The sequence below is a fragment of the Daphnia pulex genome, chromosome 7, assembly GCF_021134715.1.
Source record: "Daphnia pulex isolate KAP4 chromosome 7, ASM2113471v1".
In the NCBI taxonomy this organism is placed as follows: Eukaryota; Metazoa; Arthropoda; class Branchiopoda; order Diplostraca; family Daphniidae; genus Daphnia; species Daphnia pulex.
The window spans coordinates 3,925,477-3,936,425 of record NC_060023.1 but is presented as its reverse complement, the minus strand read 5'-3'; the positions used below and the strand labels follow the sequence as shown (position 1 = coordinate 3,936,425).

The 10,949-nt window shown below is 40.1% G+C and overlaps 2 protein-coding genes across 7 annotated transcripts; one reads left to right on the top strand and one right to left on the bottom strand.

The window, feature by feature from the left end:
- Window positions 1-29: 29 nt before the first annotated feature.
- On the bottom strand, window positions 30-2,255 carry LOC124198276 (baculoviral IAP repeat-containing protein 7-B-like). Of its 2 annotated transcripts, XM_046594070.1 has the most exons (7): window positions 1,943-2,254; window positions 1,723-1,884; window positions 1,464-1,661; window positions 968-1,406; window positions 594-898; window positions 402-530; window positions 30-328 (listed from the first exon to the last, which is right to left on the bottom strand). In XM_046594070.1, the coding sequence occupies exons 1-7, from the start codon at window positions 2,178-2,180 to the stop codon at window positions 264-266; spliced, it is 1,536 nt and encodes a 511-aa protein (XP_046450026.1). In that variant the 5' UTR covers window positions 2,181-2,254; the 3' UTR covers window positions 30-263. The 2 variants fall into 2 exon arrangements, with proteins under 2 accessions (XP_046450026.1, XP_046450025.1); XM_046594069.1 differs by having other exon boundaries at window positions 402-898; window positions 1,943-2,255.
- Window positions 2,256-2,864: 609 nt separating this feature from the next.
- Window positions 2,865-4,865, top strand: LOC124198277 (loricrin-like). Of its 5 annotated transcripts, none has more exons than XM_046594075.1 (4): window positions 3,056-3,213; window positions 3,273-3,354; window positions 3,653-3,703; window positions 3,851-4,865. In XM_046594075.1, exons 1-4 carry the CDS (start codon window positions 3,205-3,207, stop codon window positions 4,678-4,680), a joined length of 972 nt encoding a protein of 323 aa, XP_046450031.1. In that variant the 5' UTR covers window positions 3,056-3,204; the 3' UTR covers window positions 4,681-4,865. The 5 variants fall into 5 exon arrangements, with proteins under 5 accessions (XP_046450027.1, XP_046450031.1, XP_046450030.1 ...); XM_046594074.1 differs by having other exon boundaries at window positions 3,653-3,787; window positions 3,935-4,865; XM_046594073.1 differs by having other exon boundaries at window positions 3,653-4,132; window positions 4,265-4,865.
- Window positions 4,866-10,949: the final 6,084 nt, after the last annotated feature.

The window sequence follows — 10,949 nt, the reverse complement described above, 5'->3', positions numbered from 1 at the left end:
TATCACTGAAATATTTCGAACTTGAGTTATTTGAGATTTGAATAACTTTCCGTTTATTTTTTAAACTAAAGCCGGTGGGTTTGCAAGAACATTTGCAAGAATTTAAATAATAAACAAAAATCCATACTAAATACTTATTAACAGTGGAATTTTTTAAATTTACAAGTACTAAGTTGTTCCAGAACTTAGAACTGTACTTCAGAAAATATCTATAGTTCGTCTTTGCGATCGCCAATTCATTTAGACGAATCCAAATGAACTACTTAAGACAAGAAGATGCGGACTGTTCCTTTAATATTTTTTCGACAAAGAGGACAGTGTTCGAGAGCTAAAAAAAAAAAAAAATTTATTAAAACGCTAAAATTTTAGTAACATTATTTGATCAAAATATTGTAGTTTACCTGCCGCGCATTGGACACAAGTCACAATGTGTCCACAAGGAATATATGCAATTGACACTTCCTCGTCAAGACATACTTTGCAGAGACGAGCTTCTTTCAGGCGACGAATCTCCTCTTCCAAAATTTGGGCTACAACAAATAAAATGTTGGTCAAATTAATTATTTCAAAATGTCTGAAAATTAATACATTACTTCTATCGACGGATTGTGTGGATGTTTCACATGAAGCTGATACCTCTAGGGCACAACTTTGTTCTTTTATTTTTTCAGGATTTTCTGGCTTACTAAGAGTATCCATTTCCCGATGCGAAAGCGGGGTTTCAGATCTTACTTCCGAAACCAATGGTACAATTGGTACGTTCTCATTGGTATTTGTTCTATGTTCATCGCTCGGTGTACTTAGAGAAACGGGAAGTTCTACAAGGGTATATCCAGTTGATGTTACACGTCGACGAGAAGAGGAAGGTACAGCTGACGGCCAGTCCACATCTTCATAGCTAAGAAGGGTGAAAGGAATCAATGAAATGTCTAATTCGAGTTGAGAAGTGAACACGCAAAAGACTTACTTGCCATCTTCCAACGACTGGCGATGCTCGCTGTGATGCTGAATTTCAATAGCTGCCTCAAGAAGCGAATCAACTGTGTTGAAAGGCTGCCCAGTAGTACGAATTTGGTATTTTAGGGCCTGCCTAACACGAGAAAGGTCAACGCCCATTGCTAGAACAGTCTGAACTATGGGAGTTCCTAGTAAACTTCGCAGATCAGCTTCTGAAGCCTCTCTTGGTGAGGCACGTGAATTTCCCACTGATGCCGACAGGGAAGGCTTGGCTTTAGGATGATTGGACATGGATTCTGTCGCTTCTTTAATGTACTGTTCTCCTTTCATCAGCATAACAAAGCGACACTGAGGGAACCATCGAGCGTGTTCAAGCCATGGGTCGTCTTCTGGTTCCCAGTTTCTTAAGCCCGATCCACAATGAAAACAATTGACATGATCGTTGGTCCCTAAATCCATAAATTAAATTAACAAAATAAAACCAGAATTTTTTGTGCTATTTGTACCAAGATGGAAGAAACCAGATAGAGCCATTGCTCTTGGAGTTTGCTTCAGGTGGGAAGGCCAGTTATTATAACTTTTAAGTCGTGCATCCAAAGTAGCATATGAGGAATACCGAGGTCCGCTATGTTTAGTTATGCCCAACTCTTCCAAATTTTCTCCTACTAATGCATTCAATTGCATACTGTCTGGAGATCTCAATTCTATGAAACAAAATTGTATTGTAAACCAAATAGATAATGAAGTAATTAGTGGTTGTCATACCAGTGTCTGGTGAGGCATTTGGTCTAAATTGTGAAGTAAACTGCCTGGTAGCTCCAAATCCTATGTTCAACTGCTGAGGTACAGGTAGAGAAGCAGTTCGTTCTACATTCAGATGTACAGTGGATGGATTTTCACCCAAAGGTATATTACCTACTGGTAAACCTAACCAACGGACCACAAATTAATGTCATATTGCAATTTCCGAATTTAACAGACCAACCTAATATGAAAGCGCACGACGGAAACAAACGTTGATGCTCTCTTCTTGGGTCGTCATTTATTTCCCAATCTCTAACCACTCCTCTGCAGAACGCGCATTGAACTTGATCGTCAACTCCCACATAGAAGAAACCGGCTTTAGCAAGTAAGAGGGGGCTTAAAAATGTGGCAGAGAAGTGTTCGTTAAAAGTTCGCAAACGAATATCTTCTCGTCTAAGGGTTATCCATTCTTGAGGCATGATGAAAAAAGAAAAACAGACACGACGTCAGTAATACTGACACCATTGTGTCAAAACAGAGCAATGTGACGTTGCCAAGTATTTGGACTTTGGATATTCTGTTTTTAAGAAAAATAAAACTTTGTTTTATAAATGTTAGTTTTAAGTTTTGTTAGTTTTGTTAGTTTCTTAAGTTTTTTCTTATAAATGATTAAAAAAAGAAGATTACAGAAAAAACTAGAAAATTTGAATAAAATATGAAAGCATGACCTGATAAGCTTTTCAATGATAATAAAAGTTGGACGAAATGAGCAGTCTGTCAAATTTTTTGACGGTCGTATTCTCATCAAGAAACAATAGAAACAAACAATGATAACGGCTTAAATTTTGAATGGACTATTTATTTTGATTCGGACACAAACGGTTGATTCTCGCATCTATTTACAGTGAATGTTGATGATCTATTCACTTCAAACTCAAATTTATTAAACCATTTCGGAGGGAGACGCCGACTTTCAAACAAACAAACGACGAACTGAATGTCGAAATAATTGTTTGTCGTGTTGAAGATGAGAATTCTCATTTCATCATGAACGCGCATAAAAAAGAGAAATCGAAATGTCCTTACTACACCCCATTCGAAGGCGGACAATTGAAAAAGCGAAAGTGTTTAATGCCTTAAAATCTCATTGCTTTTGCCGCTGTTGATGTGATTGTGCCGCAGCAAAGGACCGAAAAGTGCGATCTTAGGTTTTTGTTGCCCTTTTTTGAATCGAAGAAGGCCCTACTCCACTTACTTATTGAGCCTCAGTCAACAAGCGCATCGTCGCGCTCTCTCTCACCCTCCAATTCTTTACTGTCATGAAGTTTCAAACACGCAGAAAAAAAGAAAGAAAGACCAATAGAAAGATTTCAGGCAGTGTGGTCATTAGTGGCGAAGACCTGGTGAAGACGTATATAAGGAGAAAAGATTTATGACTGAAAGCAGACGCTGAACTGAGCTGAAGACTTGAACACATCTAGTATTTCTTCTCAAGTAGTAGCAATGAAGAAGGTAGGCAACTAATATACTTGTTATCAAATTTTAGTTACATAACATTAAGATATTTCCAGGTTTTACTGTGCAATTGCCTTCTCATGGCAGTCATTGCCATCAGCCAGACGGATGCATTCTTCCTAAATAAGGGCTCTTCAGGTAAATCATTTTATAGCTATTCTTGTCGTCGCTCAAAAGTTACTGTTAGTGCCTAAATTTATACCACTTGTGTGCAACATAACTCAATTTCAGTAGTCATAAACTCTTGGCTGTCCCGTTGTAGTTAAGGAGTTTTGACTCTTATTTAAATAGGTAAATTGCATAATTATTTGATCAAGGTAAAATTTTCCATGCTACAGCTTGTTGTTTGAATTTCAGAATATTAAAAAATTAAGTATCGATTAAATTCTTTAGTTGTTTTTTTAAATACGAGTTTTTAAATTGTTTGATTTTGCAGGGCGCGCAATGAGATCCTACGGTGGTGGTGGTGGCGGCGGCTATCGTGGAAGTGCTGGAGGTGGAAGTGCTGGATATGGAGGCTCTTCCGGGGGAGGAGGTTTCGGAGGCTCTTCCGGGGGCGGTGGATACAGAGGCTCTTCCGGCGGAGGTTTCGGGGGTTCATCCGGAGGCGGTGGATACGGCAGTTCATCAGGAGGTGCTGGAGGTGGAAGTGCTGGATATGGAGGCTCTTCCGGGGGAGGAGGTTTCGGAGGCTCTTCCGGGGGCGGTGGATACAGAGGCTCTTCCGGCGGAAGCGGTGGTTATGGTAGCCCAGCCGGCGGCGGAAGCAGTGGATATGGAGGTCCATCAGCAGGCGGAAGCGGCGGATTTGGAGGTCCTTCCGGATATGGTGGCTCATCCGGCGGAAGCTTTGGGGGTAGCTCCGGAGGTGGTGGATACGGTAGTCCATCCGGCGGCGGAAGCAGTGGATACGGGGGTCAATCGGCTGGCGGAAGCAGTGGATACGGGGGTCAATCGGCTGGTGGAAGCAGTGGATATGGGGGTCAATCGGCAGGCGGAAGCAGTGGATATGGTAGCCCATCCGGCGGCGGAAGCAGTGGATACGGGGGTCAATCGGCTGGCGGAAGCAGTGGATACGGGGGTCAATCGGCTGGCGGAAGCAGTGGATATGGTAGCCCATCCGGCGGTGGAAGCAGTGGATACGGGGGTCAATCAGCAGGCGGAAGCAGCGGATTTGGAGGTCCGTCTGCAGGATCCGGACAATATGGAGGCTCATCCGGCGGAAGCTTTGGAGGTAGCTCCGGAGGAGGTGGATACGGAGGCTCGTCAGGTGGTAGCGGAAACATTTATGGAGGCTCTTCCGGAGGAGGGGGCTTCGGAGGCTCATCCGGCGGTGGATACGGTAACCCATCAAGCGGCGGCGGAAGTGCTGGATATGGATCCTCTTCGGGAGGCGGCTTTGGTGGGTCTTCTGCTGGCGGAGGAAATGGATATGGAAGCTCATCCGGAGGTGGTGGATACTGAAAATAAATTCCAGTGAGTAAATAAGCATAATCCCTAACAGTACAGTAGCAAAGCTTCAATATGCATCTTTTACATATTCAAAATTAACATTTTGGCTATCCATCTTTTATTGAACATTGAAATGATGGATGGAATTCACCAATATGTACCTTACAATTGAAATACACATCTGTCGTCTCATTTTACATATTTCTATAAAGTTTTTAATAATCCGATCCGGGTAGTGATAAATAAAAGTGCTTTTTCTTTAATAGCGCACACCAATTCTACCCATTGTACCAAATAACAAAAAATCATTTTTTAATTAATTTTCGGAATGATTTTTTGGTCCAACAGAAATCAACGCCTTTATTCTCCTTCAAACGTATACCAACGGACATGTTTGTTTAAAAAATTCGAGTCTTTCCATTATCAATACAGCACAATCTGTGAAAGGGCTGAAATTCTCTTTAAAGAAAGATTGGTATACATTGGTTTGCATGCTGGTGACTTGACCGTCCTAGTATCTAGACTGGAGTCAACAACAGCAGAACTTTGGACACCAGCAGCTTCAGCTTTAACACCAACACCTCTAGAAACAACCTCTTCCCCAGATAACACAGTCTCGAGCTTAAGTCGTCCCTGGTAAGTCATACTGGTACGAGTGCGACGTCCCAGGGATTGCACGATTTTCAACGTTTTGGTGTTTGGGACGAGGTAGGGACTATGTAGACGGAAGGCGAGGAGCTATTGGATTTTGAGGTTGATTTACCGCTATTAGATTACGTTGAAGGGCCTATAGAAGTGCAAGAGAGCATGGAAGAAAGTTTGTCTTTTCTTGCAATTCTTCCTCAATTTGCTGCCTACACTTATCAGAAACACAGCAGTTTAACATATTTGTTAAAATTACATAAATTTTACAAACCAGAAGTGGTAAAAATAATGACAAAAATTTTGTGAATCCAATGAAGCTGGGAGACGGAGGGAAGTATATACCTTTGGGATTAGAAAGTGCATTAAAGTGCAAATCGTATCTCCTGATATTTTGCACAAAGATGCGAATCTATTGCAGTTTCTCAGGGTCTATCGAGAAAATCCATCTTTGCTTTGCAGTACGAGAAAAGGGTTAAGTTTATAAAATACTCAAGGTTATTTCTTAATTTTAATAAATTTTAAATTTTAGATTGAATTGTATGATCCTATCCTCCCTGATTGTCAAACGGAAAAGAGGATTCGACTTTCTCTCGAGCGGTTGTCCATATAAACCTGTTCCCCAATGTCAACCACATTTTCAGGTTGGTGTGTTTATTGATCCCGTGAAGGTATTCAAATCTTCTGAAGGCCCGTCTGTGACTCCTATATTGGATCGGCTCTATTGTATACAACCAAATTTAAATCCAAGGAAGGGATCTTTTGTTTTAAGATCTCCTTTCTCCATGTTCCTGTACGGCGACAGCCTTAGGTGCGTTATATCTGACATTTCAATATGAGAAGTTATTTGAATGGTACAAAAGATCATTCTGGTTACTCCAGACGGGTTCAGCTGGGGTTCGAAACCAGATCCTCATTGCCTTTTTCCAAAGTGTTGACGCTGTAGTCCACTACACCCCACATCCCCAATCTGGGATGTGAAATTAATCGTTCTTTTCAGATCCTTATTCTGATATCCATATGATGTCCAATACTCATCACGAATGTACGGCTGACTTCACATCCGAGTTTGGTACCAGATGGACATCCATAGGACATCCCAGTATGACCATCCGCGACCATCCGTTATCTGGATCAAAATATACCATCCATAGGATATCCCTAGTTGACGCTAAACGGACGGACGGGTTTCCGACGACTGGATGTCCATAGGACGTCCTGTGGATATTGTGTGCTAGTAGGGACCAGGATTTGTAATTGACAGTATGCTCACTATTTTATCAGGGGATTCTTTAAGACGACTTGAAGGTTTTGAATTATACCTTTTAGATGGTAAGTTGAGTCCCTACCAACTGTCCCAAGTGGAGAAGCGATTAAAAATTTTTCGCAGTTGCCGCCCGTACGAATTCGACCGTTACGTAGGTTTATTTTCTCAATGTCGGAAGTACAAATCGCATGTCCTGCACCAATTTCTTTATTACTCATTATTTTCTGTTTTTAAGGCATTGTTGATGAGGTCAGTCTTAAGCACGTTATGCTTCTTCAATATGCTATGATGCTTATTGGCGCATACAAAACTAACATACCAAGAAATCCTTCGGATATCGAAAAAGGACAACTGATTTTGAAAAGATATTCTTCAGAACTGTCTGATCTGGGTATTTCATGTCTTTTTGTTAGTTACCAAATAATTCATTTGCATGAAGATGTGAAAAATTTTCAGATTTCGGTAGAAGCCAACTGTGCGTTTGAGTTAAAATCATTCCTACGTTTTTTTCGTAGAGCTATTCGAAATGGATACATACTAACCCAACAGATCAGAAATAGACTCGTTGAAAAATCCAAATGTCAGTTGGAAACTATTTCTTCTGGTCTGATTATTTCCAACAAATTTGAACTTGAGCTTGAGACACCAAAAAGATTTTCCCATGATGATGGTTTTCGAAATTTTTTCATCATGGTGACAAATGGCCAAAAAAACTTATTTTCAAAAACTATGCTCTTTCAAATAAATTTCCGAATAACGTTTGCTCGATGAAAGATGGGTCGGTAGTAGTTTGAGCTAATTTCAAATCTGGAGAAAACATCCTCTTTTTAATCAACAATTAATTAACAAACATTCAATAAATTGAGTTGTCCTTGAGTTGAGCAAACCGTATGTTGCAACTTGCAAAAAATTGAAAACATCCTCTTTTCAATTAACAATTAATTAACAAACATTCAATAAATTGAGTTGTTCTTGAGTTCAGCAAACCGTATGTTGCAACTTGCCACCGAATTTCATATTAATCGCGCATCTGAGTTTATGTAAACAGCAAGCCGTGTGGCCAGTTAAAGCAATTTCAGCCGAATACTATGTTCTTTCATTAGGTCCCGTTGAAACACCATACACCAGACATTTAAAATCCCAAACAAAACAGGTACATTAGTCCCCTTCTGCACACAATGAATATTTGATTTTTATTTATTATGAAAAACAGTAGTCCTCAATAATACAAAATGCTGTTCTTTTTCTACTACTATTTTTCCTTTATTAGCATTATCCACAAATCGCTATTAACTTGCTATTATTGCGTAATTCTATCTTCTAAAGGTCCCTCCAGACTGGCACTTTCGTATGCCTTTATGCCGTTAGGCGCTTACGTCAAACTAATTTGTTGCATTATTTTTGGGCTATATACGCAAAAACTTTGTCAGGAAGACGTAACGAAATAAAAAAGCGTTTTCAAAACGGGGTGAAATTTGACATAAAAAGAGGGGGGCGGTATTTGTAGATACTTTTGACGGAAGCATCAGCCAATAGAAACAAGGGATTTATTACTAAACTGGCATAAGGCTAGACATAAACTAGATATAATTGTGGGGAAAAGGCACCATTTAATTTTTGTTATGTCAGTAATGACAAACAAACGTAAGGACTTTACGCCAAACTTACAGAAAAAACACAAGTCTGAACGCACTTTAAGTTTTACCATCGCCATCGTAACTATATTAGTGGAAACCGGACCCATCTTGGTGGTCAGGTGGCATACCATGTTAATGTGTGTTCCTGCAAGCTCCTGGAGAACCCGGAGCTTCTGGAGAAAAGGGAAATGCTGGTGAGCCCAGCATCTTCGGTGAAGATGGCAATCCTGGTGCCGATGGAAATCCTGGATACGATGACGCTCCCGGTTAAAAAGGTCCAACTGGCTGGCAAGAAGTTTCTCAGAGCAACCCATGTTGATTTGGGATCTGCCAATGCCTACTTCCTGCATAAATTTAGATGAATGCGTGGCCAGTTTTTTGGCGGATGCCGAATGCGTTTGGACGTGTCCAAGCTGTGGTGGCACTGAAGCCACGATCCGAACAGCCGTACAGCATTTTCCTCGGTATGCCGGAATGTTTATTTTTTTTTGGTTTTTCCGATTTCGTGTGTTGGTGGTTGCGTTACTATATATGTGATTTTTAGTGATGGGTGGGCCTTGATATGCAGTATTCTAGTTGTTGCACTGAAAAGGTTTTCGAATCCCCGAAAAATCGACAAACATGTAGTTTTTCCCGCGTTGTGGCAATCATTTCAGGAGGAGGGTGGAACCGCATCCGCAACCTACACTCTGCAATCGCACGTCACACACCGACGCGAAGAGATGGACTCTAGTAAAGCCTTTTGAGTCTTGGTTTAGATGCCATTGCTGGTGAAATTGTGGCAATGGTCAGTTGAATGCATGTCGACGGGAAGGTGCAAGACGTTATCTTTGCAAATGGTAATTTTTTTTTTATGGTCTCTATTAGGGCACTATGTTTGTCAAGGGTGGCAAAGCGATGGCAGTATATTCGCCGTTTTGACGATCACAGAGTCCCAATACAATACAACGGAACGAAGAGTCTGCTGCCGCTTATCTCTTATTCTTCGTCAAAGTGCGGTAGAAATGTTGACTGTGTTTCGTCCCTTTTTTCGTGTTTTGGTTCACGTTATTTAAGTAAACAGAAAATGAAAATTTTTTTTTCGCTACTTTGCATTTTTTTAAATTTGGGGTATAGAAAACTTGACATTGTTTTATTAAATTGGTATGTTTCTCCGGGACCGGGAATACGTTTTTGGTATTCATGTATAGAAAGGTTTGAACTCTTCCACACAAATTGCGTGTAGTTCTTGACGATCATGTAATTCTGATCGCTGGTGTAAGTTTGCTTACTCATTCTTTTTCTCGTTTCATGTAAATAAATATTAACATTTTTTTTTGTAATAGGACAAAGAGCCCGACGAAGATGAGGTGTTTGCCCTGGTATCAAGTTTGAAAAAAGTTGCCATCTTCTGGTCGTGCCACAACCTTGGACCATGGAATTTGTGGGTTCCTCTTTACAACGCTGTACGTAAAGCTAACGATCAAATCCGGTCTATGCCACCTGAGGTAACACATCATTTATCTCTTTATTTGCACACACTAATGTATATGTTACATTTTTAGGCTACAAAACACTGCATTTCAGCCTGCTATTCTGCCATTTTATGGAAACTTCTACAGCTGAAAAAAGGAATGATAACCATGGAATGACTACCAGCCAACAACAACAGCAACTAAATATACATTTGAATGACTATATTTCGTTAATGAATAAGCTCAAAATCTCTTCAAATGTTATTCTGGTTAGAGATCAGGTTCGTATTGCATCTTTATAAGTTTGTTATACCCCCTTAAAAAATGTTCATTTTTTTGTAGGCCTACCTGTCTGTGTGCAATTTGCTAATCGCTTTTTCCAAAAAACTAGAGGGCAATCCTCTATTGAAACCGGTTGTGTATGATCCTGATCATGTAGTTAAGCAAACTCTAACTAATTTCATTCAGAAATACGTATTTTTTGAGAAGAAGGATAAAAGTGAAATATCCGAAGAGAAGAGTGAGACAAAAATGGTAGAGGAGGACAAAGAACATCTCGAACATACAAAAAAGGATGATGAGGACGAAGAACACGGACATGTGAAGAACTGCACAAACGCCGCAATTACTTGGCTGGGTTCTGCAAATTGGTTGTTTACAACGTGCTGCCCATGCAATCTGCGGCTGATGTTTTCCGAAGCTACGTCAAGTATTACAATGATTACGGTGACATCATTAAGATGACCTTGGAAAAAGCCCGAGAAATCAACATAGTTAGCTGTGCCAGGACAATGGTTCTTAGTCTCTCCATGCTTTTTCATGATTTAAGTAGAGCTGCTGGAAGTCATATTGATCGACAATCAGAACATTTCTTCAGCATCAAGGTATAAAATTTACCCATCTCATTGAGAGTAAACTATCGTCAATACTTAACAATTTGTTTTCTACATAGGAATTGGCAAAAAGATTTGCGCTTTTTTTTAACTGCGTGGAAAAAGATCGCGAAGCTATCACCTACTTCCATAGAGATGCCATTCTTTTTGCAACCATCTCTAACCTGAATCCAAACGATCAAACTCGCCCTCCACCCAATTTAGCGTTTCTGGAAATCGCAGACGAATTTACATTTCTCATGCTGAAAAAAGAAAAAATCTCGGTTCTAACGTTTTTCCAAGCATCTTTTTTGGTTTCCGTGAAAAAGAATTCAATTAGCAGCACAGAATGGGAATCTCTTTTACATTATTTAAAATCTTTGAAAAATTTCTGAACTCTCAACTATAA